Below are 26,337 nucleotides of genomic sequence, written 5' to 3' on the forward strand. Positions count from 1 at the left end.
TGAAATTATTGAGTTTTGGCCCTGTACTGTATTTTTCATTGCCACTTTCAGCTAAACAGACAAGGGTAAGTACTGACTGTAAAGAAACAGACAGGCATTTCCACCAGACATTACCTTCTCTTCTCACTCAGGATTAGTGTCCTACTGTGTGTTCTATTTTTTAATACAACTCTAAGTATAAAAATTCAACACAATGTAAAAAAAAGTATTAAAATACACAATCTAATTCACTTACCTTTGGCTTCCTGCTTAGTCCAGAATTCTTTCACCCTCTTAATAATGTTTTTGTCCTCTCTCAACTGCTTTTGCCACTGACGTAGCTCTTGTATTTCACTATCACATCGGACCTGGGAAAGGCAAACCAAAATGCAACTAAAATTATATACGTTCATGTTACCCAAGATGATGATACAATTTTTTTCGTGGGGCTGTGGCTGGGCAAATATGTGACATCCCTCCTTTTTGCTGGGCCTGATAGAAAAGCACAATCCCAAAGGTTTACAGTTTTCAATTTATACAGAAATAAAAACCACATAATTGACAAACCCCACTGAAAACATAAATATGCCAATTAGGGGATAATTTTGATTACCAAGGAGAATGTGATTGCAGTGAGACACTTATTCTTTGAGTTAATTAAAATTTAAAGCATTTTGCTGAAGGGTATTAGTGCCTTTAGAAAACCACAACACTATAAAACCAACCCACTGACCAACATAATAGAGCAGAAAAGGAGCATGAAGGGTCATAAGGCAGAAAATTTATTCCAGCAAACGACTTCACACCTGCTATCAGCTGCAAATAGGCTTACTGACAATCCCAGCCATACAATTTTCACAAACAGCAGAGCCATTAATCTGTTATTTAAAGTGATTGGAATGCATTACATTATAACTACTCTTTGTCAGTCAATCACCCCTATGAAAGCTGTAATTCTGCTTCACAAAAGTCACAGGCCTTGACTCCATTTAAGATTTAAGTTGAATTCTTCTATTATAGCTTTTGTACTGGTGAGATCCTACTAATATATGAAGGAGCTAGCTTTGCATCAACAGCTTCTACACTGTGATACTTAAACTTGTTCTAAGCAGGATTCAATTAATTAGCAGTGTGTTGCCAGTTGTCTACCTCGTCATTCACAAAATTACTACCTCCAGTGTTAGAACAAAAATCCAGAATAAATGCTGTCCTTCGGACAGAAGTGGGAAGGGGACATACTAGTATTAGCTTAGATATCGTAAACGATTATTCTCTTAGAGTCATATCCAATTTATAACAGAATTATTAAAAATGTAGTTTCTGGTTTTTTCTAAACGTTATGTATACAAAAGGTCATTATGTTTTAGGATTTAATGTCCTAGTAATTCAGGCTGATGTTGAATAACATGGTAGAAACAAGCAGCAATAAGCTCGGTTTCTCCTGGACACATTTTTGCTTTCAGGAAGCCAACTACTTAGTTTTCTAGAAAATTTCTCATAGTTATTTTATTCTTACATGATAAGGTAATATGTTTGCTCTGTGATTTGAACTCTATTACTCTACTTCATTACACTCTGGTTTCCTCCCACTTTCCTGATATACATACAGAGAAAAGGAATAGGACTTAGTCTTCCACTAATTAAAAAAAAGCAACTTAAAGAAAACAATATAAATTATTTATCAAAAGTATTCTTTCCACCCAGAATTTCTTCTTTGTGGTGCAGCTAAGAATGCAATAGACAGTAGCTGAACTCCCATAACACTTTTCAATTCCCTTAGAAGATAGCTTGCTATATTTCAGATAGTGCACTGGCAGAGCAGAAATACAATACAAGGTTACATGATCAATAAAGACAGGCAAGACATTTACCCACTGACTTGACATCAGATACCTCTTAGGCCTCTAATAATATCTCATTATACTAATATAGTTCTGTAGTATCTTCTATAAAAGTTATAAGAAGTTCTTACAAGGTTGATACAAAATTTTAGTAATTAAAAAAATTACTAGTGATCTTCTTTTCAGCTATACAAAAAAATCAAAACCATTTTCTATTAAATCCATGAAAGACTATTTTCAAAAATAAAATATAATCCCAAACACAGGATAATTTCTTTAGGTTTGCAAGAGACATTTTTTTCTTTTATACTGTCATGTATGCTTTTATAAAACCCATAATTCCCCATTACATGGAGTCAGTTTATCTGCACAGGAGAGGGTTAATGGAATGCTTATGGGACATAAAAATGACAGTAACAGGAAAGAGGCAGGAAGATAGAGAAATTACTACCTCTATGTCTAAATATAAAATTTTTGAAATAAAAGGAAGTGTCCATTTACAACTGCAGCTATGTAAGACATGTATTTTGGCTTGTGACAGGGCCATAGTGATCTCGGTATACTGAACACGAATACAATAACTCTTAACAGTTAAAAGATAAAAGGCAGTAGACTCTGTATACTCTCCCTAGATAAATAAAACAGTGAAAGTATAGTGAAATACATAGCAAAATACAGGGTTCTGAGATAAAGGCATAGTCAGATTCAAATACTCCAAAGTCCAACACTAAATCCAAGCAGTGAACATGAGCTCCTAGAACAAAGAGATTTTTAGAAAAGAAAAAGGAACACAGGTATGCCACCTGCAGTAAAACAGGTAACAAGAACTTAACAAAATACTATCAACATGTTCCGAATATGCTTAATAGATTATAATTTACCATAGTTGTGATAATTTCTCAGCAAGTAGTCTATTTTGTAATCAGAGTGCAATTCTACCATGATTAAAAAGCCATGACTCAGCAACAAATCTCCAGACAAATAATCAGAGTCAAGAGTCTTCTCCAAACAACTGTTGTGGCTTTCCTGCAGACCAGCAATGCATGAAGCACCGAAGGGATCTTAACTTTGAAGTGAGAGTTCACTCTTACCCAAGTCACTTGGATTGAACCTACGCTTGCTGTAAATAACTGCAAATATTCGTGTGACCTTCTGGGTTTGAGCCTTTGCTAGTAGCCACAACTTGTTGGAAAGGAATATAAATTGTGATAGCAAAAGCACACCACCACTTTGTAAGATACAAACCTGCTTCAATTCTGATTTAACTTTTGCTCAAACAATATTTATGTATAAAATAGCACTGAATATTTACATAATGCTGTCCAATTTAAACTTCACGATATTACAAGATTTAGTCAAAATAAATGGCTTTCAATGCTAGGTGAGAATATGTTGTGCAATAGCGGAAGGATAACACTAAAGCTCCGACCAGAGACATTAGAGGAAATCGTATTGATGAAAAATCCCCAGTCTAGAACAGTTATGCAAATTGTAAAGATTAAAAAGACCCCATAAAACAAATGGCACCAAGCACAGATTCCGTAGTAAAGGGGTGAAGGAATATATCATCTTTTATTGGAAAAGTGCCTGGAAAATGAATACCTACCAGTCAGGTGTTTTCACCAGACACTGACTACTGCCTTGGCCCACGACAAATGAATGGAACCTCAATAAAAGAGGATGGTGAAAAGTAAAGAGAAAGAATTCTGCTGACAGAGCTCTCTCAAGTCTTATTTGGTGCTCCTCCTCACCCTCAAAGAGACCCCTCAAGATGACATCTTCCTTTTTGATCTCCTTAGAGTACTTGGCAGTTTTAGCTTCCACTGCTGTTTGTTCTGGAATTTAATTCTTGATTAAACTTGAAATAATTTTCAGAGTACTCATCAATGTCTTTGTATGAAAGATTGTAACGAGGACTTTGTTGATGGCGGACATTAAGTATTACTACCAAAACAAGTATTTTTCTGCAATTCGCCTCAGGTAAGGATGAATGTACTACATTGATCATGCTTTATTATCAAAAAGTTCTCAATATTCTGTACCTATAGCTCTTCTTTCCCTGTATATAGAAAAATCTTCACTGCCTGATCCACTTTTGCTGATTGCCATGTGTTTTTGATACTGGCACACTCAGACAGCTATATGTGTCAGAAACAAGTGGAGTATCATTAGAAGACACAATGCTCGGTCAGTTAGTAACTAGATAAACTCTACTGCCTAGATCAATATGGTTAATGAAATATCTCAAAAATGGTCTGAGTTCATAGAAGATATGTCTAAGAAAAATAACTTGCTGTGGTTTCTCACACTTTATATGACAATGTTTAAGAATAAAACGCTTACAAGGCTCACATTTGGGATAGCATTGTTAAAGACAAAACTATCCTGCCCAGATTTCTGAGCCTTTTACTTTTTCTGAAATCCAACAGCCTGTCCAGAATCCTTCTTCATCCATCTTTCAAACAAGTACCTATGGCACGTGATTTTATGTCCTTTAAAGTGTACCTTGAGAAGACCAAGGATGAAGTACACTGTTCCTTTACCACAGTAAAATACGTATGTGTGCTTTTGTTTAATTATTCAATGTTATCACAAAGTGTAAATTTTTATTTCAATAATAGTGTTTAAAAGTTCCAAATTCTGTGAATTATAAAACAAGGTTTAATGAAAAGCATCAGAAGAGAATTTAAAATACTGACACAATATCCTTAGAATGCAAAAGGGCATTATTTGTAAGTGTTCAGTTATTACCACAATAAAGCAGTATTAGCTGACAGAGGTAGTTATCTTAAAAGCAAATCATTTGAATTCTTTGGTAAATTTTCATAATATACTTTATCATTAATGTAATGCTTAGTGTTCTCTTAATTTACAAGCCCCAGGATAACACATTGCCTTGTGTAGCACCTTGTTACAAATGATTTTTATTTTATATTCTGATTTTAATTTAAATTTTAATTTTTAAAAACCCAAGATCTTTCAGCTCTAATAAGCTAAAACATGTAACAGCTACTTTTATAGTCTGAAGTATTTTTGATGTCTCCTACTTTTTATAGGTACAGTTTCTCTCTCATTTCTGGGAACTGGTTTAGAATGATAAATACTACTGTGAAAATGTTGAAGTTAATATATATAGCAAGGAAGGATGGCGCCCTTCAGAAGCTCTGGCAGAAGCACAAGGTATCTGAGCAACTTTGTACTGTTCAGCAAACATAACTCTTATTGGATAATGGTTGCCTTTGCAATACTCCACTGTAAAGGAGTCTGCAGTGATATTGTCAGTGCTAATTAATGTTAGTGTCAACGCCATCTCTGTTTAAAAAAAGAATAAAGGAAAATGAACAAGCAGAAAGTGTCACAAAAATCTACCAGTCAAGAAGACCATTTCAAGGTATTTCATCATCTTTGGCTGCATGGCACATTATAGTAGCCACTCATATATTCATGTTTGTGAAAAGTAGTAAAGAAGAACTTAACAGAGTATTTTATACTGATTGTTATTTAAAGAACACATGACGTACAGACAGAGATGTCTCACTGTCCATTGCAATGAAACTACTGCTATACCTGGAGGCTATATACATGCTTAAATTTTGATAAAGGCAGACAAAGACATTTCTTTGTCACCAAAGTCACCTGAATTTCAAATCCATTTCTTTCCAAGGCACGAAGGTGTTAGAGCCTTTCAAAGAAATATTTGACAGAATCTGTCAAATACAATTTACTCTGTACCCTAGGGTTGGCATGGCTGTTACCCCCCAATTTTCTTTGTATTTATTTTATGCGCCTTGCTTTTCCCCCTTAAATTGAGGATTGCATTAGTGTTGTATTATTAGCATGGCTTGCAACATCTGCTTGCCATTTTGTTTTCTCTTTCCTTGAATAACAGCCTTCATGCCTCTCCTACATCTCCTGTCTCATTCTTGGTCTCTATTTTTTGTCCTTTGTTTCTGTATGCTTTTATTTCTTAACAGGCCTCGCCAGTTCTCATTGTGCATCTCCACACTCACTCACATATCCCTGTATGAAGAAAAATAACACTTCAACCTTTAGCAACTAGCCAAAGATCAACTAAAAAAAAATTAAAATTGTTCAGTGTTAATTGTATTTTTAAAAATCGAATTTCTGCAGATTTTCTGTTGTTGAGAAAAACAGTGAGATCACATCAGCATAAATGCCTATGAAAAATTGTAGTCACTAGGCATAAGGAAGAGCAACATTCAAAGCCAATGAACCATGGGGGTCTCAGCAGCTATTTATAGTATTCCCTACTTAAAATTTATGTAAGGATTTTCCCTGGGGCCTTCACAGTCCTACGGTTTTCAACATCAAGCAAAATAATTATAGATTACTCTTACCTGATAACCTCTCCAGAAGGACTGAATTACTATGCTTGCTTCTTCTTCTGATAGAAGGAGAGATAGAGGAATTGGTGGCCTAGGACTTAAAAAAAACATGTTTTGTAAACAGACAGCCTATAAATGTAAAATACTTTCTTTCCTAACAGCATATTTTATAAAAAAAATGTTCAGGAGCTTGAAAGATACAATTTCTTATTGCTCCAAAGAAAATGTGCAAAGAATATCTCCTTTAAAAATATATTCTGTGTTATGTATGCTACAATCATTTCTTCTTTAAAATGATATACGAATGGCACATCAAGTGCAGTAATCTTTCTTATTCTTCTACATGGATTTTAAACTCCTACTATTATGTTAAGGTTTGAGGTGGTGGTAGGAGGGGGGCGAGAGAAATAAGCATGCCATTTGTAAAGCAGAGGAGGTTTTAGTGTGCATGCAACAATGACTTATGACATAAACGTTTATAACAATCATTAAATACACAGAATGTAAATATAGTTTAGTACATTAATCTACATTAGGATTTCACTTAAAATGTACTGAAAAAAGTAATGATTGTCGTATCTGCATAACCATGGATCCATGTTTAGAAATGTCTAAACAAGTTCTTAAAATGCTGAAATTTTACTTTTGATAGCATATACACATTGTTTGGTGATAAAAGAAATACATATGTGAAGTCAACAATTTTCAGCCAAAATATACAGTAATTTGAAAGCATGTTTGGTGGTTCTGTTGCTACCAATTTTAATGGGAAGCACTCTAAACTATAATTACAATTAGGCCATCACTTACAAAACCTCAAATCACTATATCAAATCTTTCTTCCTAAAAGCCATTTTCTATAGATGTTGATTTACTTCTCACACACAATGATCAGAAAGCAAGCATTGGAAAGGACAAGACAAAATTAATTTATATAGTTTCTTTTATAATAAATGTAATTTAAAGCTAATGAACTATAGGGCAATAATGTTGCAACTCCTGAAGATACCAGTCATAAACAGTAGACTTGGCACAGTGTTAGAATGGCTGCAAAGAGCCACTCTCCATGCACAGGAAACAGATTGAACACAGCTTTGACTTGGAAGACCACAACATTATGAATTTAGATGCAGCAATCATCTACAGACACATGCAACCCACACAGGAACAATATTTATAGTATTTATACTATAAAGACACATATACTGCAAAGACCATCAATTAGCAAGCTATTTATGCAGTCTTACATTTTCTGGCTAAAACATTACTTCTGCCATTTCTTTTGGAAATTTATTTTACAGTATATTACAGCTCAAGCTAGGAGGCTTGACAGCTTACATTTTCCTTTCACTTAATTTCATTCATATTAGTCTCTGCCCTAGTAAGCTTCCTATGCTCTCTGACGTCTTTCTCTTAGGGCCTGTCTGCACTGAAGGAGCATTTCAACTTAGAGCACAATCTTAACTATTATCTAATGCTACACTGACTACACCGTTTTAGTCTGTGTACTCAGCTAAATTGGTCTCATCATCATGTCAGCTCAGTTTTGGCCTACATTTATTTTAATGTGAAAGAAAACCTCGGTCTGTTTGGGAGAGTAAAAATAAGGCAAAAATAAAAAGAAGTCTCTCCATTAAGCTAAACAGTTTTAGCTCTGTGAATATTAATTAGCATTTCTACTGCTCAAGGGACATGGTAAGTGCTGGACAAGCAAGGCTTCTTGAGCTAACAGCTTCTTATAATCAGACTTAAAAATATGAAGTTGGACTGTGCTGGGTTGGCTGATAGGCTTTCATCCTCTGTTCTATTTTTGATCTTTCTGAAAACCAAAACTTAGAGTGGGAAAATCACAGAAAGACCTACATATTTTACAGCGGTTATATCAAAGACATTGAACTTTCTCTAAGAATAACTACATCTCCAAAGAACAAATTGAGATTTCTCCTAGCCTGCAAGGCCAACTCTAGCATTCATTTGCTTTCATTTTCAAATTAGAAAAATGTCTAGTTTATAATCCAACACTAAATTTGAGAAACCAATATAAAAATCAATCAAGAACAGGACTTAATTTTCAGTACAGCAGTCACTGTCAAATATCAATCATTCCAACAGAGCAGCTTTAAAGAAGAGAAGTCATGCCAGGTCCAGTTTTGTCTGAGAGGATATACGCATTGGCTTCAGGTCAAATAAAAATAGAGTCTGAGCAGAGGCAATCACCCCTCAGCAGTGAACTAGGAAAAGAGGGAATATGTCATTTGTGGCAGAAGACAGCTGTATGCCTCCAAGAAGATTAAAACTGACAGTAAAATGTACTGCTTATTTAGTCTTTGATTATGCACAATCTTAAAAGCCCCCACATTAAATATATTGATATCTATTTTCATATATATATACCAGATATATTGCTTAACATAAGTTGCACCTGTAAGAGAGCATCAGTAAAATGATTTTTCGTTAAGTATTGTATTTTACCAAATCTGAATAAAGCAGACACTGACCAGGGGAGAGTTAAATTCCAGAAACACATTTCTTGCTTTCTGAGGAAACTTGTACAGATACTGATTATGAGATACTTACTAATTATATTACATTATGCAGGTGGAATTTGGCACCCAGAAAATATAAAGCATAATTGCATTAAATAAATGTATGAAGTATTTGAAAAGGTTCTTACTGAAAACACGTATCTGATTTCCTCATGACAGAAGCTGGGTTTCTCAATGAACTCTCAAAAAAGGGGGAAAAACGGCCCTCCATTATCTTGTCACCAGAATAGACAAGCTAACCTATGTGGGTTCATAGACACACTGATGGACACTGTATACAGTCAGTATTTTTACACAGTAATGTCAAACCCCAATTGCCATTAAGTTCCCAATCTGTCCTAGAAATAGGAGGTCTGATTCCTTCCTTGAAAAGGAATTATAAGAAAAAATTTAATCAAGCAAAATTTTCACTATATATAATTCAGGATTTTGTAATTGCTCATTTTATTCCAATCTGTTCCCTAACAGTAACAGACAACCACCAAATGTAACCGCCAGCCTTACAGCTAGCTGCCTGCAGGACCACTGCTCTAGCTACAGAGAGCATCAGTGCTGGGGCACTATCCAGGTGCAGTCAATGAACAACCAGGGTTTCTCTCTGGTTTTAGAAAGCTTGTATCTAGAAAGGCTGAAGCAACCCTAATAGCAAGAATCGGGCCTTCTGGAGGCCTGTAAGTTTCAGTATGACAGCTACTGCCATATTAAACAGCCACAACCATTTCACCTTTGACTGTGATGGTTATTGTTCTTGAATATTTATATCATGTATGGACACAGGCAATGACAGAGTCACTGCAAAATTCATAATCTAAAAGACAAAAGAACAAATTAAAGAACAGAGATAAGTATAAGAGATGCAACTAAACTACCATGGTGATCTGCGTAACTCTTAAAAAAAGGATTTTGAGGAAGTCTTTGGTTTGGAAAGTAATCAAAAAATTTAGATGCTAGTCTGAAAAACCAAAAAAATATCATTCTGGAAATTTTTCAAAGTCGTTTTCTTTTATATTTTCAGCATTTCTTATTCCTACTCAGAAAATCTAGAAATATTACAGCAGCACCTGCCTTCATTAAGACTTCATCTTACATGCCTATCCAGAGTTGCAAGGGTGCAATGATGAAAAAGTATTGTTTTGATTCAAAATAAATGTCTCAAAAATCTCTGCTTATAGATACTATTAAGATCATTTACCCAAAAAGCAGAAAAAAGATAGTTCATAAACAATCAGACACTGAAATACTGCTTTATCTGACCTGCTATTTAAAACCAATTAGATAATCACATATTACACCATCACTGTATGAGCCTCACAGGCTTACAGGGAAATATTCCCACAGACACTTGACAAAAACATCCTGGAACATTTTCACAGGTCCAACTGAGTGTGAACCTTTCCTTGTAACACTGTTAGTATTAATACAACTATTCAACAGAGAGAAATTACTAACTACAGGTTTTCTTTCGTAGTAATCTAAATGTACTAGGATAAGAGAAAAGTATTTGGAGAAAAAAATCTTTACAATATGTAAGAAAACATTTTTGTGCATTATATGGAGAGTACATTTTTGAAGGTCTGTGAACGTGGGAATAATCAAATTTAATCTTCTGAAGAAAGGAAGTGCAAGCTAGCACACATTTTGAAGTGTGACTCCTGCTAACTGTCTGAACTCTTCTCCTCTATCACCTTCTCCAAATAAAAGCTCCTTGATACTGTCAATAGCTAAATAAAGAATAAATATATATATATATATTGACCCTTTTTGTCCCTCTCCATTTCCTGCATCTTCCACTGCTTTGATGGTCTTTTGAATACATTTTTGTATTTTGAATATCCTCAAATACAAAGGCTATAGGTTGTGAACAAACAAAACATTTCACTTTTAAATTTCCTGTTTCATTTCCACCTCAGCCACAATTCTAAGAAAAAAACCCCACACCCCCCAAAAGATGCAAAATATTACAGTAATAAAACTACAAAAATACACTCAGAAGTATTATCAAAGGGATCATAGTGACAATATGCATACAATTTAACACATACAAACTGTTTATATACTTATTTACCTATTTATAATGAAGCAAAGACATGGTAAAAAGAAAAGATAGTATGGAACTAACATGAGAAAGTTGGTAAGTGGGGAGGTAGAGTCACAGAACAGACAGAAGAATGAGGCGGAACAGGTGAACAGTAACAAGAATGCGAGAGGAATTAGAGGAAGCACAGCAAGAAGTCTGAACAGTGAGAACATGCCAAAACAATAAAAGACCAAGTATTTTTTGTCTTAAGTTCTGTCTGAAAGCTATAGTGGCTTTCTTCACCCTTAATATGCTCTGCACTTGGGGAGGACCTGTCCATTGTAATGATAAAACTCAGTCCTTCTGTGCTTGCATACTTGCTACATACTTTGCAAGTCACATTGTTTCGCCTCGGTTTTCTCTTCTGTAAGAGTGTTTGTGGTCCTGGACTGAAGGAAACCAAACACAGACCTATTCCAAAGTCCACTCATGTCAACAGGGAAATTTCCATCTATGTTTGTGTACTTCAGACCAGACCTCATATCCTGTAAACATGAATAACTAACAGCAGCAAAAATAGTCTCCAATTAGTGCTCTAACTTCTATTAGGAAGATGTCACAAACCACTAATACATTTTCAATTTTCTCATTGCCATTTTAACAATCTTTACATAAATTGAAGCAAGTTCCAACACTGCATTAGGATTTGTAGCCATAAAACCTCAACTTCATAAAACACCATTACACAATATAAATATTTTATACATAAACTTTGTGCAATTTTCTAACACAGTTGTAGTTTAAGTCAAAAATTTCTCCTTCATTAACTTGTATTCAGCCATGTTACTGGAATGGCAATTCTTTACTTGGACCCACATAAAGTAACATCCATACAGATATATTTGTTGGACTTTTCTGTTATTACAATTAAATGTGTTGCTCACCACATCCCCCCCCCAAAAAATTTAAAGCTCAAGTTATTAAAGAAAATGAAAGAAAAAAATTAATGCGAATCAAATATACTTTAAACATGGCTGGTTTAGATACAGACCAGTGAAACACAGCAGTGTGCAGAAAGCAAAGCCTGTAGAAACTGGGCACATTACGGAAAGAAAGAAATCAGTCACCCGTGCAGAATTACCCCTATTGGCCATCTGAGAACTGACAATGAAGTCAACTGTAAAGGCAGCTGAGACCAGCAGACTTCACCTAATTAGAATGGGGGGGGGGGGAGAAAAAAAAATCTATATATATATATGCATATACAGATATTTGGCAAAAAGCCACTACTTCAGATTTACTAACCATTTATAGACATATATATATACACACATCTTAGCTGTCCACTTCATTAAAGCCATGATAAATTTGTTTTCCCTGTATCTGCACATTTGTTTTGGTACACAGAGATAGATTAAACCAAGAAATGTGTCCTTCTGAACTGAGTATCAAGTAAATACCTCTATACAGAAAATGAGAAAATGCAGATAAATAAATTCTTGTGAATGAATGTTTATTTATAAAATACACCTTCAGTTCCTGTAACCCCTGTAAAATATGCAAAGACTGATCTTCAACAGCCAGGAAAATACTTGCGCTTATTCCTAACCTAGATCCATAATTCTCTTTCACTGAATACAAGGGTTGAAGGTGAACTTGAACAATACTGTCATATTATTACATTCATGTGACAGTAGATTATGATATCAGTATTTTCCAGAGCAGTGGAACTTCTTTTTATTGTTTTCTTCATATTTCTTTCACTAATATGCTAAAGACAGTTGGCTAATGATACTCCCATGATAGTCAGAATACTGACTCAGCCTATCTATGCCAGAAAAGTAAAATTCAAGGGAGATCAGGGCAAAACCACAGATGACTCTCTTTCCCTGTCCCTGATTCAGTACATGCAGCTTGGTTACTTGCGATTAGCTTCACTGCCATTCAACCAGAAACACCACTGGAAAATGCTGACAAAAGGCAACTGTGTTGCTCGTTAGCATATTTATAGGAGTACAAAACATTCAAGGCTCTAATTCTATTTGCTTTACTTGGCTATATCAGCAGTCTTGAATGTAGGAATAGGGACATCAGTAAGTAACTCAGCAAGTGTCCAAAACTTTTGTTACTTTCTTGTTAAAACCCCAGTTTCCTGTCCTCTGAAAGGTACAGCTGTCCTTTAAGAAAACAGAAATGTTTTGTGTTCTCCTGGACATGAAATGTAGATTACCAGTCAGTATTGAGGCTGCTCCTTCTATTGCTTTTGAAATCTCCTTCGGGAATCAAGGATTCCCAAGGGATATAATTTGTGAGTGCTACTGGTAATAGACGGAACCCAGTGGAAGACAAGGTAACCATACTGAGGCTTTTATTTACTGATGTCATAGCAATTACTATAAATACTAAAGGTGGAAACAAATTGGAATTTTACAAGCTCCTTCACCTACAGTAACCAGCTTCTGAAAGTACAGTGTCTGTCTTTAAAATTCTGGAAACCAATGCAGCATTTGGGTCTTCTTAAAAGGAAAAGTAGGCTGCAAGATCTCATTTAGAAACACATCATACTGAGAGTGAGGCTCATAAGATTGTGGCTTTGTCTATTCTTAAAAAAAATTGAGCTTCAAAGAAAAAACTGGAGGCACTGGAGGAGAGCCAAAAAAGTCATACTCAAGTATGGAATATATTAAAAAAAGCTGGATCTCTGATAGAATAAAAATTTATCCCTCTGGTTTTTTTTGGTTGTTGGGGTTTTTTTTAAGCATGAAGACCGCTTTCCACTGATAAAGCCCATTTTAACACAGTATAGAAACGTATTCCTATTTAACATACCTTTCAGAATGCTTTCCAAGTAGCTGAAAAAGCAACACACGGGTTTACCCCTTAAATTTGCAGCAACACTTTTTACTTCTTTTTCTTTATTATACTATCTAAACGGTTGGGATAAGGATGTTTCCCACCAAATTTGACCAGCACTTTTTAGCATATTGTCTCTTTTATATTCATACATCCTGTTAAAAAACGAAAACTCCTTTACAAATAAAAATGGAAATTACAATAAAAATCATAGAATCAACTACATTTTAAATGTGGTATCTGGAAGCATGTAATAATAAACTATTTATGGCATATCCAGAAGGACATAATAAATTCTCTCATTTTTATTCTCATTTAATATTGCAATCTTTCACTTTGCTCTAATAATGCTTACTTCATAAGCAATATTTGTTAAGAAACCTGCAATTTTGAGATAAGTCCACAAAAAACTGGTTTTTAATAATTATTATTTTTAAAGGCCTATTTGTTTAGAGGATTTAAGATCAAGTGTGTATCAATTTAAGTAGGACTCTGACACTCCAGTGCCCTTGTGGAGCTGTCACTATGTTATTTAGGAGCACAAGTACTAACAGAAGCTATGAGTCATTCAGGCTGTGATTCTACAGTGTAGTTCTCTTGTTGGCAAAGCTGACTTAAGCATTTCCTGCCACCACCTCTATATCTTACCAGCTCATTTGTTCTCTTCACCTTGTCCTGAGCCCTTCATTTTAAACCTTCATTTGTTCCAATACAAAGGTTTGTCAAGCTCCCAAGTGAACCAGATTGGAGAAATTATCTGTATTTTAAATAGCTATACAAATCCTCCTCTCACATTTTGGCAGAGACATCTCTAACTTGGAGGAGGTCCCTGATGAGAATAATCAAGCATCATACCAAACAGACAGGGTGGTATTAGGTTGCCTACAAGCAGGCTGGGGTGAAGAACAGGAGAGAACAGGGAACCATTTAGGTCAGCTTTACTTCCAAGATAAAGATTTGTAAAACTGTGATCTTAGATATTTATCTTAGGTACAAATATCCATCCTCACAATTCAGTGGTATCGAAACTGCCTTACTAACCGATGGCTCTTCAGTATGCTTGAGAATGAGGATGACAACCTCACTGCAGTTCATAATCAGTTTCCAAACTACAAAATTCACTGTCTTAAATAGGAATCTTGTTGGCAAGTTTGAACAGCAGTGGCTGGGCAGTATGATGCAGTAGCAGGTACCTGAAGGTATCAGAGTTGAGATGAAAGGGGTCACTCTACGAAGAAGTCCATCTCTTCCTTCAGAAACTTCCTACACAACTCTGACCACATGACTACCTCTAAGATAGTCAAACTGTTCATGCCACAATCACCAGCTTGTCAACAAAGGCCTGTAAATGTCAAGGAGCTTTCCTCTTGCTGGATCAGTTACTCAAGGGTTCCAAGTTTCACATGACAAGAGTTCAAGAAAGCCCAACCTCCACTTACATAGTGCAATAAAGTAAACATATCTACAAAGATATTAATCTCTTAAATTTTCACCAACCTAGCCTCCAATTAAGTTTTCAAGTTGAAAATTTTCTTTAAAAACTGACCTCTGTAATTTTCTTATTCTCTCACTGTGGTCTATCACTTTACTTTTCTTCTTTTCTCATACAACACCTACACTGTTAAACAAACTGCAGGCTGAAGGGCAGTAACATTTCTTTCAAAACTACTGTATAGCTTGGTTCTACAGGAATAACAAGGAATATGCAATTGAGGCTGCCAAAACAAGTGTTCACTTCTCAGATGCAAAGTCATAAACGTCTGCAGAAATGCATCCTGACACCAAGGACTATTACAGATATTTTTAAAACAGCTACTTACAGTTAGGGGAAGAATTTCTAGACTGTATATCCTCAAAGATATCCATAGTAGGAAACAGCATTGAAAATGCTGCTTTGCTCCTTAGTACAAAGATATTCATACTACTACCAGACTCTTCGAATGCCCTGCACTCTACAGTTAAAATGTTTAAGAAATCTAAATTAATTTCTCTGTGATCAATTCTGGTACAAAATACGTTGCAACTAATACATTACCAAGTTAGAAAGCATGACATAGTTCTTTGTTGCACACAGTAAAGGGCATTTAGAGGACACAATTTAAGGAATCAAAGCTCTATTACTTTTTTGGAGTAGCAGGGAAAAAAGAATAAAAGGATAAAAGGTTGCTCTGAGTACTGTAATAACTTACTGGTCCTTTAGCCAGTCCTTAACAAAAGGAATGGAAAAGAAGTCTGTGAATGACTCATCTTTCCTCTTTGGGTTCTTGCTGATAACAAAAAAAAAAAAAAAAGAAAAAGAAAACAACGGATATTAATTTAAATTTCAGCTATTCTATTTGCAAATTAATGCCTTTGAATCATTGAGCATAATGAATAGTAAAAGCCATAGTTAACTTACTTGTATAACCACTCAGTTAGGAAATCACAGGCAATAAATTTGGTCCTTTTTCTCTAAAGATAGAAGATAGTTTCAAATTATTTATTATCTTTGGATTGGTCACATATTTTTACTATTGGAGAGGAACAGAAACTAAATTGACTGCTTTTACTAAATAAAATATACAGTACTCTGTCTACTTTAATATTGCTACTGCCAACAGTCAGTGGCTCAGCCAAAATTTTTGAAACTTTGTGGAATGCTTTCAAGTCATGTCAAAAAATGAGTGAGAAAATTTTACATATACTATCTTGATATTAGCTGCAATGTAGCTATAACAAATATCTCTGAATGGTGTTCTTTCCAAGTGGCAATCTCATCACAAAGAAATTAACAGAACTCATATATGAAAATATGTTGTAAATTACTTGCCATTTTGTTCAAAGTTCTATTATCACACTTAAAATACTTCATCACTTCAAAGGCACAAAAGGAACATTAATGGAATATTGTTTCCTCCTGCATGGAACCAGCTTGAAGGCATTGTGCATACTTAGAAACACACACACAGCAGAGTATTGTATGGGTGCTCTGACAAAATTGTCTGTTGGGTAGTCCAGAAAGAAAGGCAGAAACAACCACAGATACCATGGACATTACACAGAACCAGGTAAAAGGTTCAAAACCTGGAGCTTCGGGGCAAAACAGCTGTGCCCTTTGCTCCCAATCCTAAGATTTCTTGACAACCAATGAGAATTTTGCAGAATGTTTTGCAGTGGGTTATCCACAGTAACTTGTGCAGCCAGCACCTGTTTAGGTGGAGAGCACTGCATGTGGTAAAGTATGTTTCAAGTTCAAAAATCAAAGGATAAATTTTGATCAATACAGAATTGATTAGAGCCTTCCTTTTCTTAGGGACTTCCTCTCTGCATTCCATCTTTACAGATTGAATGTACAAATGAGTACAGGTGCTTAATTCTGCTCATCATAAACCAGAGTAACTATGATGTGGAGAATATAATGTAGACTTCTGACCGGAATAACAGAAGAGCTTGGCTAGTATGTTCTGAACCCCTCTTACACGAGATGTGTTATGGATGTACACAGCTGGAAAGTGAACACTAAAAGACATCAAGTCCCTGCAGAACAGAGACACTGAGTGCTTTGCTTTATCAAAATAGCAGCCATTTAGCGAGGAGAAAGTCTAGCTCCCATCCAGAAGGTAATTCTTACCCTGTCAAATAGAGATCAACTGCAACTATTACTTTTTAGGAAAACAATTCACACTGGGCAAACACATTTGTGAAACTGCTAAATGTCATGAAAGAGGTTGGAGTCTTCATTAAAATGTAAGAAATGAAGGTACTACTACCACTTGCTAAGAAAAACACAATAGATAAGTAATTGAAAATTTAATGCATGACAGATGACTTTATTCTACGTATTATCCACACCATCCATGTTTCCCCCTGTGCTGCAAGAATATAATGCAAAAAAGACTGGGGGATGCGAACAGAGGCAGAAAAAGTGTGCTCTACATGACATAGTTCTTTCAAAGTTTGGGGTATTAGCACATGGCATAATTTGGGGGTCAGTGTATTACTTCAGGCACAGGTGAAGTGGAAGAGGAACATAATGTGAGATGCTGACTGCACAGGGAAGAACACAGGGTAGTCATGTAGACAGGGGATGACAGATGTGAAGTTTAGAGCAAGACTGCATGGCATTCCTAGATGATACCCAGGAAAGCCTTTACTTTTCTAAGTGAATCTTATCCCTGGCAGACATACAGTCTGACTCCCACAGAAAAGAAAGAGAACTTCTTAAAAAAAAAAAAAAAAGGCAGAGTAGAAAAAGAGAACATTGCAAAACAATTATCAGTGCTGAACCCCATGTGCCTTTATGATCTGTTTCATGACAACAAAAGCTTTGGGGTTCATGCAGCACTCCATTAGACTGTTTGGCTGTGAAGAAACACATGTCCTTAAGGAATTTTCACACTTGTCATGCTAATACTCGATACTGTTCCGAGAAGCCAAACACTGAAGCTTTAAGAGACCAACACCTTCACTGGAGAGTTTTCTACGGGTCATTTTAGAAGTTAAATGGACAAATTTTGCCTTGAACAGAATGTGAAAACAAATAGCAGAGTCTGATGTTATACAGCTATTCTCAATCACAGCTTGAAACTGAGTCCCATTACTTACTGAATTGTTTCAGAGAATAAATTCTATACTTTGACAACAAACTTCAATTTAATCTAGCAGTTGTAATTCAATCTAAGTAAATTGCTTTTCCTTTGCAAGAGGAAAAAAGGATCGGAACAGTGTTGTCAAAACAGTCATCACCAAAGGAATCAAATTCATCTTGCTTTACCCTTGTTAGATCCAGTGAACTTATCAGGGAGGAATTCAGTCAAGCTGAATATTCTTTTATTTTGTTGTTATTTTGCCAGGAAACAGTTCAATTTGCTGGTGAATTAAATCATTAGTTGCACAGCAGTCAAAATTTATAGAAGGGAAAAAATGACATAAATTGACCTGCCTTTGACACATTCCTCCTATGCTATGTGAATCAGGATAAACACAGGAAGTATCTGTACAATGTGCATTGTTAACCTGCAGATGTGTTTATAAACTATTTATAATCAGAATTTATTTTCCATTTTTCAGTTTAAATATGATGTACTTGGAAATGATGTAAAAATACTGGTGATCAGGAGATGGCAAAGTCATTAGGAAACCTTCCTCCATTCACTTTCCCCAATCTCCCATACTTTTAAATATAATATATTCCATTAGAGTCTGATACAGCATCCTCTTTCTGTGATCGCCAACCAGAAAGAAAAATCAGAGTTATGCTAATAAAAACATTTAAACATTGTTCAGTTTTAATGCTGAAAAATTAATGCATTACTCAGTTCTCATGAGAGAAAAGATTTAAGAAAATAGTCTTTCCCCTGGAGACATTTGACAGCAGATACGATAAAGCACAGGAGAACTTATGGTAGGAAAAAAAAAACACAACAAAACAGCAAGGGAATACACTGGGCAACCTAATAGGTTTCTTTCATCTCTAATTTAAAAACTAAGCTTCTGCAGACTGTTCTTATATTTATGTCAGTTTGAAGTCTGCAAATATATCTAGCAGCTGGCAGTTTTTCGAGGTTTTGGCTCTTCAGATTTTTCATACACACTACATAATGCAAGAGAGCTTATTTTAAATGCAATGTTTAAGTTATGTTTCTAGATCACCTTCCAAATAAGATCTTGCAGATTTCTTTCCTATGCAAACAACTACTTTCAGCACAGCCATCTCCCTTTCCTGACTTTCCCATATGATTCTACAGTTCTTCCTTTCCAGACATGGATGCATCTTTTCTGATCTCTACCCTGAGTTCCTCTATTGGTCTCCTTTACCCCAATTTCAATTGCTAAACAACTCTCCTCCATTATTTTTCATTCTCTTCTCATTCATCTTCATTCCCCTTCAAAACATGAAAACCTTTAGTCCCTCTCATCAAAACCCCACTCTTCATTCTTCCTCGCAATTCCCTCTCTCTTCTCCCAGGCTCATTCAGCATTGACTGCAGTCAGTTCGATTGTTCCTCCCTTTCTTTCAGTGCTTCTTCCATTTATCTTCCACAGGTTTATTCTATTGGAGCTGTCCTTTACAGGCTTTAATGACTCATGTCTAGCCAAAATTCAAACCCAGTATTCTGTTCTCATCCTTCATGATTTCAGTTAGCTTAATCACAATTAATCATGTTCCTCTCCTCTTCTCTCATGATTTCCAGGGATCTTTCTACTCTTTGTTCTTCTCCTATTTTTTAAAGTTATCTTCTTGTGTGTTTATCACAGAATCCTTTCTCCTTGTCCCTAACTTTCTCTGGGTTTCTAAAGGCTCTGGTTTTGATCCTAAAAATCAGTTCTGGCACTAATGGCACTAACCATTTTAATGCAAATTATAGCATGGTTTTTTCTCCAAATCCATATGGAACACCACATTTCTTATGAAACAAGAATATAATTTGAAATTACGTATTTAAGACAGATAAGGAAACAGAATGTCTAAGTACAAGCACCTGGACAGTAATGGAAAAGAACACAAATATTCAGTTATATGGCAAGCATAAAGTGCTATTGTTTTACTAGTTATTGTTCAAAAGGAGGAAGAAATGATGTCACAGTGGAAAATGATCATCTGACATAAGCTTGCTTTCATAAACTTCCTTTCCCAATAGCAGGACATCTCTCTATATAACAACAAAAATCACATAGTGTCATTTTGATAAGATGTGCTCATTTTTATGCAGTTTCTATACATTAGAATATAATTGAGTTTATTAGTTTTCTATAAAGCAACACACAGACCCATACAAAATCCATTTTCAGAACAGATACTTCCTAAACTACATACCACTGAAGCTCTGCAAAATTTCTCAGATAAAATTAGATGAAGTAATCTTAGATTTGCCCTGAGTTTGAAACTGAAATATTTCTAAGAATTCTCTTATTTTTGTATTAAGTGCTGTTTTATTGCCTTCAGAAATATGTAACATCTATCAAGGACTGTATTTTAAGCCAGCTGTAAGACATGCCTTTTTCCTGTTAAAGGATATGTGCTTCCTTTTAAAAAAAAAAAAAAAATCAATATAGATTTCATTAAAAGTGTGATGAATAATATATATGTTCAATCTATTCTTGGCTAGGTAATGTAAATGTGATGGCAGGAATGATGTACAGAGATGTCATACCATAACGACATGTAAATGAACCATTTCCCGATTCCACCTGTATTAATCACAGATTATAAATACATCTACACACATATATAAATCAGTTTATAGACAGACACAAATCTTGTAAAGACTAAGCAAAATTTGAAATAACTTACTGTTATTAAATGTACAGATTTGGATTTGAAATGCAAGTCTGGGGTGTCCACTCAAGCTTGGTAGCTTTGTGTATTTTTGGCTGTGCCAGGCATGTATACGTCAGTGGCAAATAGCACACATGTAATTTTTACAAATTGTTCCGCAATGTCTGTTATCATATATACACATGCCTGTAACAGGAAGTCAATGTCAGGAGTTGAAGAGGCGGTAGATCAAGACCTAAAATGATTAATAACCCACTAGTTACATAAAGTCCTCCTCACTTTGCTATCACTTTTAATCTATATCATTTTAATCTATAACCCCAAGAGCACAAACTGTATTCCTCAGATGCGTATCGTGTACAAAATGGGAGCTATTTTCATTGTCATTTATATTAATTGCTCTTTATATTATCAAGCTGCAAGTAAGAGGAGGCTCAGCTGCAGGCATAAAAATACAGAGAAGTTTTATATTGGGAAGTGTGGATGACACGTAGAAAGTAGGAAAGAAATAGAAAATAAAATTACTTCCATGGTTGGATAAAATAGTAGAAATGATGGAAAAGCCCACAACTCCCAGTACCTAATCTATTGCTGGGGGTTTGTGAGTTAAGCTATGGTGATACAATGAGATTTATTTTGCAGCAGTTCTAATGCTTTTTTAAGCATTCCCTGTATACAATGAGGAATGTATCTTTAGATATGTTTACGCACACACTGAAAACAAATTTATAAAACTATATGTAGCAAACAATGATTTTTAAAATGTACAATTTTTATAAGCTCGTTAATGCTGAATACCCTGCTTTCCGCTTAAATGGAATTTACACAGAATGTAGCTCAATTAGGATGCTAGTCCAAAAATAACTGAGTAATGAAGTAAAATTCAAATTCTTTACGTCACCCTCAAATGAGTGATGCATATTAATCTGAAAGGAAGCCTGTTTCTCTAAAATACAACACTATTCAGGCTAAATACAACTGGATATTTAAGGAGGATTTATTGTGAGTTAGAGATGGTCATAATGATGAAGTGTGTGTAGTATGCAATCTGTTCTGAATTACTGGAGAAAACAACGTTCAAGACCAGATCCAAAACAACTCATGATCTGTTATTTCATATTATCGTGGCTGGTTTTCTTGCAAAAGATCAAACAAAGAAATACAGCCTGTGAAATAAAAGGCTATAACTTCCTGCCAGTGATTTGAACTGAAGACTGAAAACTAACCTCAAAACACTTTTCCTTCTTTGCTTGATGCAGAAGTTCAGCCATTCCAGGTAAGAGTACTGGAAATATGTAATACTCCAAGTATTCTTGAGGAGAACCTGAGCAAAACAGTACAGCCTTCACTTACAGGTAAGAACTTAGATTTCTCAAAAAGACAAACATTAGATATCATGAACTAAGTATCAGTCATTTTATCAATACCAGCACAGCTTGAACTGAACAGATTCATTCAGTTCAGACACAGCCACGAATCTGTCTTCACTTCTCTTCAGCCAAGACAACAAACTTGAGTAAATTTCAAACGAAAGGTGCATCAACACTGCAAATTACAGCATGCCTCAGAGATGTCAGACTTAGTTTTAAATGAGTAAATTCAGACACCAGTTTAGCCATTGAAACAAAAAGCGACGTGGACTAATTTACCCTGGCAGAAAGAAAAGTAAATTAGCCTGCACTGGACTCAGTGCTGTTACAGCTAGACCACTTTTGGTATCTATACTCATCCCTTTACAATCTTCGGTAACAGGCTTGGTCATAAAACTGAATTTCTAGACAGAGGAAAATACAAAGGTTGTATTTCAGTGGTGCTGTGATTTCTTTCTCATAATTACCTCCTGTTTGCCAGATCCTTCAGAAATTTGAACATGACTCTGTATACCCAATTTTTCCACCTCAGGAGGGCTGTCTGGGTTGGCATCTCTCTCTGATGTTTGACTGCACTGCCCTCACATTAAGTCTACTTACCATACCTCCCATGTGCTCACACACATTGGCATCACTGAGTTCCAAGCGAAAGAAAGCAGCTGCAGTCAGCATCACCAAAAACCAGCAGTTCTATTGCCCATGCTCTACATATGCCCTAATGGCTACATGCTGGCTCAACTGAGAGACTCAAGTTCTGTTTCCTTCTCAACTTTTCCCCACATCTCCATCTTCTCCTAATGGGACCTTTCACCATCAGTTTATAAAATGGGTGAAGTGGAGGAGCCTTCTACTCCTTCTGATGAAGACACTGCACATGGAGGAACTCAACTTCAGCAGGCCAGTGGGAACAGCGAACACGACCCAATATGAAGGTGTAAGAGCACATCCCTCAGAAAGGTGAACAAAACCAAACCTGTTAGGATCCTAGTCAAGCAGGGGTGGCTTACTGGCTGAAGTCCTGTCCTTGATTTAAAGCCAGACTGTCTGCCACTCAGTGAGTATTCAGGTTTTGGTGTGGTCAGTAAAGATTACGTCATAGAAGTGTTCTCTTTTGGCAACACAGCGGAAACACTGAATTTATTCTCTACTTTGTACCTTTAATTGGTTCATATACTGCCAAAAAATGTTCATACTTGGAAGGACACCATATATATATATATAAAAGCCAAGGGTAACACTGCTTCTGACTAGCAACAGGAATTCCTAATGACCAAGAATGAATGGAAGAGAAGAAAAGACAAAAAGGAGGGCTAAAATGCATAACAAAAATACAATGCTACTTGGTAAATTTTGTAACATATAGAAATTTATAAAAATGGAAGGACAAAACTTTAGAGCTGTTTCCATTCTTTTTCCAATCAGCCGGGCAAAGATAATATTTTGAAAGCAGTTTTCAAACTCAATTGTTTATTTAGTCTATTGATCCTAGTTTTGCATTATTAAATTAGAGCAAGAAATGCTTTACTTTCTCTGATTTAAGTAGCTAAATAAAAAGTCACTTATTCAGAAGAGCACAGAACTACCTTAACAGCTAGAGAATGCTACTGATTTGTAATGCACCATTTGAGCTTTCTCCCATTGACCAAGTGGCCAAGCTGGCTCCCTGTTTACAGACCAGGGGACTAATCATGCAAATTCCACTTAAGGAAAGGTGTTGTAGCTGTTAACACTTTAAATTCAAGAAATGACAAACCCTTGCCAAATCCAAGAAATATAATCACAGCAGGGTTCAAGATAATATACCCTACTTACATGTTTTTGGATCAGGTGGTTCTGGAAAGGGGGCTGCCTCAGGTATGCAAAGTGACTGTTGGACAACAGTATCAGCTGCACAAGATTGTTTCATATGTGATGGCTGCAATATTCCTGCTTCCAAAGACACCTATTCAAGATAAATGTAACCTATATAAATACCTCAATAGTCTGATATATATATATTTATATTATATATAAAAAAGTATAAAGACCAATTCAACAGGAAAACTTACAAGGTCAGTTAAAAAAATATGGAATTATAGTTTCTAATTCAAATATTAAATTATTTCAGTATTTTCTGAGTACTTTAAAAAAAATAATTACACTTTAAAAAATTCTGCAGTTTCCAGCACAATAAAAAACATCCAAACCTAACAGGTTTATGACTGCTTTTAAGAGAACATGGTGAGATATCACAATTTAAAAAATAATTTTAAAATGTTTTAAAAATATTTTAGCCATTGTAAGAAATAGTAACTCTTTGAAAATTAAAATTGGCAACATTTTCTGACTAAGTATTTTTCCACTCAGAAGCTTATATATTTGTTTCTGTATTGTTCAGAAGTCCTGACACTCAGCTTTTAAAGAAAAGAAACTTTCCTTCTAAAGAAAACACGGACAAATTCAGAGCAGATGCAAATCCAAATCTTAAGTTTCTGCATACAGAAACAATTATGGATACCATGAAGAAAGACAGTCCACAACTTTATGTATGGTTTTTAGAAGTGAAGGAACTGTTACACTGAGCCAGAAGAATACGCCTAACAGACGCTGAGCAACACCTGTTACGGTAAGGCAGATACACCCTTTTATCCCCAAGAACGCACCACCATTGCGGTTTGCTATGAAAACATGTTATGAAAACTATGTCATCTGAACAGTTTCACTTTAAAACTCAGTTTATGGGCTACTGAAAAGCAGCTGGTGGGATCAGGCCACTACACTTCCAATATGCCACATGTCAATGACTGCAGACAGACTCCTTTTTAACATATGCAAGATTAAAAAAGTGATCCTTTTGGAAATTAAAAGAAAGTGCATCACCATAAAAAGTTATACAATTTTATTCAGATGCTCAAATATATCAATATATTATCCGCAGACTAATGCCCCAAGCAGAGTTCACTACTCAAATTTAATAACAGCCTGTAATGGAGCCAGTTTCATCTGGGGAAACAGGACAGGTCTAAACAGACCAACTGTCACACAATTTAAATTACAATGTCTTAAAGTAGTTTTAAAATAACAAAGTAACCTAAATACAGAATAATAAGCTAAAACATCTACAAAAATGCCTAATTTAAATAAAAGTTAATTCTGTATGTGATGCCCAAAAGAATTTTGCTGCTCCTAGAACTGCTGGGGACAAAGATTTAAAGTGGTTTGTCTTTCTTTTGGGTCTGCCAAATAACTCTTCCTAGGCTGAATTTATTTGGTCAAAATTAGACTTCAAACGTCTTTGATCAGGTTTAGTTCTACTAGTGTCAATCACCACATCTAAGTGACCTATCACATATGTGAAATTGGGGCATAACTCCTTTGCTACACTTGCTCCCCTCTCCTGTGTATTTCAGTGCTCGCTCTGCTCGCAACACCACCGAAAGGAGATCCTTGCACACTTCAGAGTCCTGCCTACGAAGCAGACAGTCACAGAAAAAAGACAGCGAGATGTACAAACCAAACACAGCTGGTAATCTAATTTTAGGATATCACTAACCAAGTTTCTTTAAATAAAAGCAATGATTTGGAATATTGCATTTGTTGATTCACAAAAGTTGTTTGCAAAATGTAGTTTTGTTTTCATTTTATGAATGAGTCTACTCTGAGAGAACCTAATTTGCCCATTTATTTATTTAAAATAATTTAAAACCAGCCCTATGCAGATCTTTTACTTGAATGATACTCACAGATCCATGTTTTGATTCAGGAACATCTGGAAATTGTGGCTGTTCTGCTTCATACTCTGGAAGTAAAAAGTACAACATTTATCCAGAAGACTTAAAAAAACATACTTATTTTTTCTCCTAAACAAACACTACTTTCTAAAGGTACTTATTCTGGTTTGAAACAACAAAAATTAGTATACAACAAATACTTGCTTAACATGAAATCTAATGTTTTAAAACAAATGAGAAATTAGAACCTCATCTTGGCTTTAAATCAAGCTCAAGGTTCTCAGTGACAAAAGAACCCCTTATAGGGAAAACTATTTTTAACCAAAATAGTAATTTAAAATACTTCAATGTAAGTAAAATACAGATGCTTGCACAGAATTAACGATTGTTTTTAGTAGTATGTAACAGTGCTTTTCA

The 26,337-nt window shown here is 35.3% G+C and overlaps 1 protein-coding gene across 1 annotated transcript in view; it reads right to left on the reverse strand.

Moving 5' to 3' along the window:
* The window catches only part of IQCK (IQ motif containing K), a 44,359-nt gene that overhangs the window by 17,066 nt on the left and 956 nt on the right, over positions 1 to 26,337 (reverse strand). The window contains exons 2-8 of the mRNA XM_074886049.1: positions 25,933 to 25,988; positions 24,023 to 24,152; positions 22,067 to 22,164; positions 15,981 to 16,033; positions 15,772 to 15,849; positions 6,179 to 6,263; positions 236 to 347 (exon numbers count right to left, since the gene is read on the reverse strand). Of these exons, the coding sequence (XP_074742150.1) occupies positions 236 to 347; positions 6,179 to 6,263; positions 15,772 to 15,849; positions 15,981 to 16,033; positions 22,067 to 22,164; positions 24,023 to 24,152; positions 25,933 to 25,988 (612 nt within the window). The remainder of the gene's footprint in view (positions 1 to 235; positions 348 to 6,178; positions 6,264 to 15,771; positions 15,850 to 15,980; positions 16,034 to 22,066; positions 22,165 to 24,022; positions 24,153 to 25,932; positions 25,989 to 26,337) is intronic.

Source organism: Strix uralensis, chromosome 16, assembly GCF_047716275.1.
Source record: "Strix uralensis isolate ZFMK-TIS-50842 chromosome 16, bStrUra1, whole genome shotgun sequence".
Lineage (NCBI taxonomy): Eukaryota > Metazoa > Chordata > Aves > Strigiformes > Strigidae > Strix > Strix uralensis.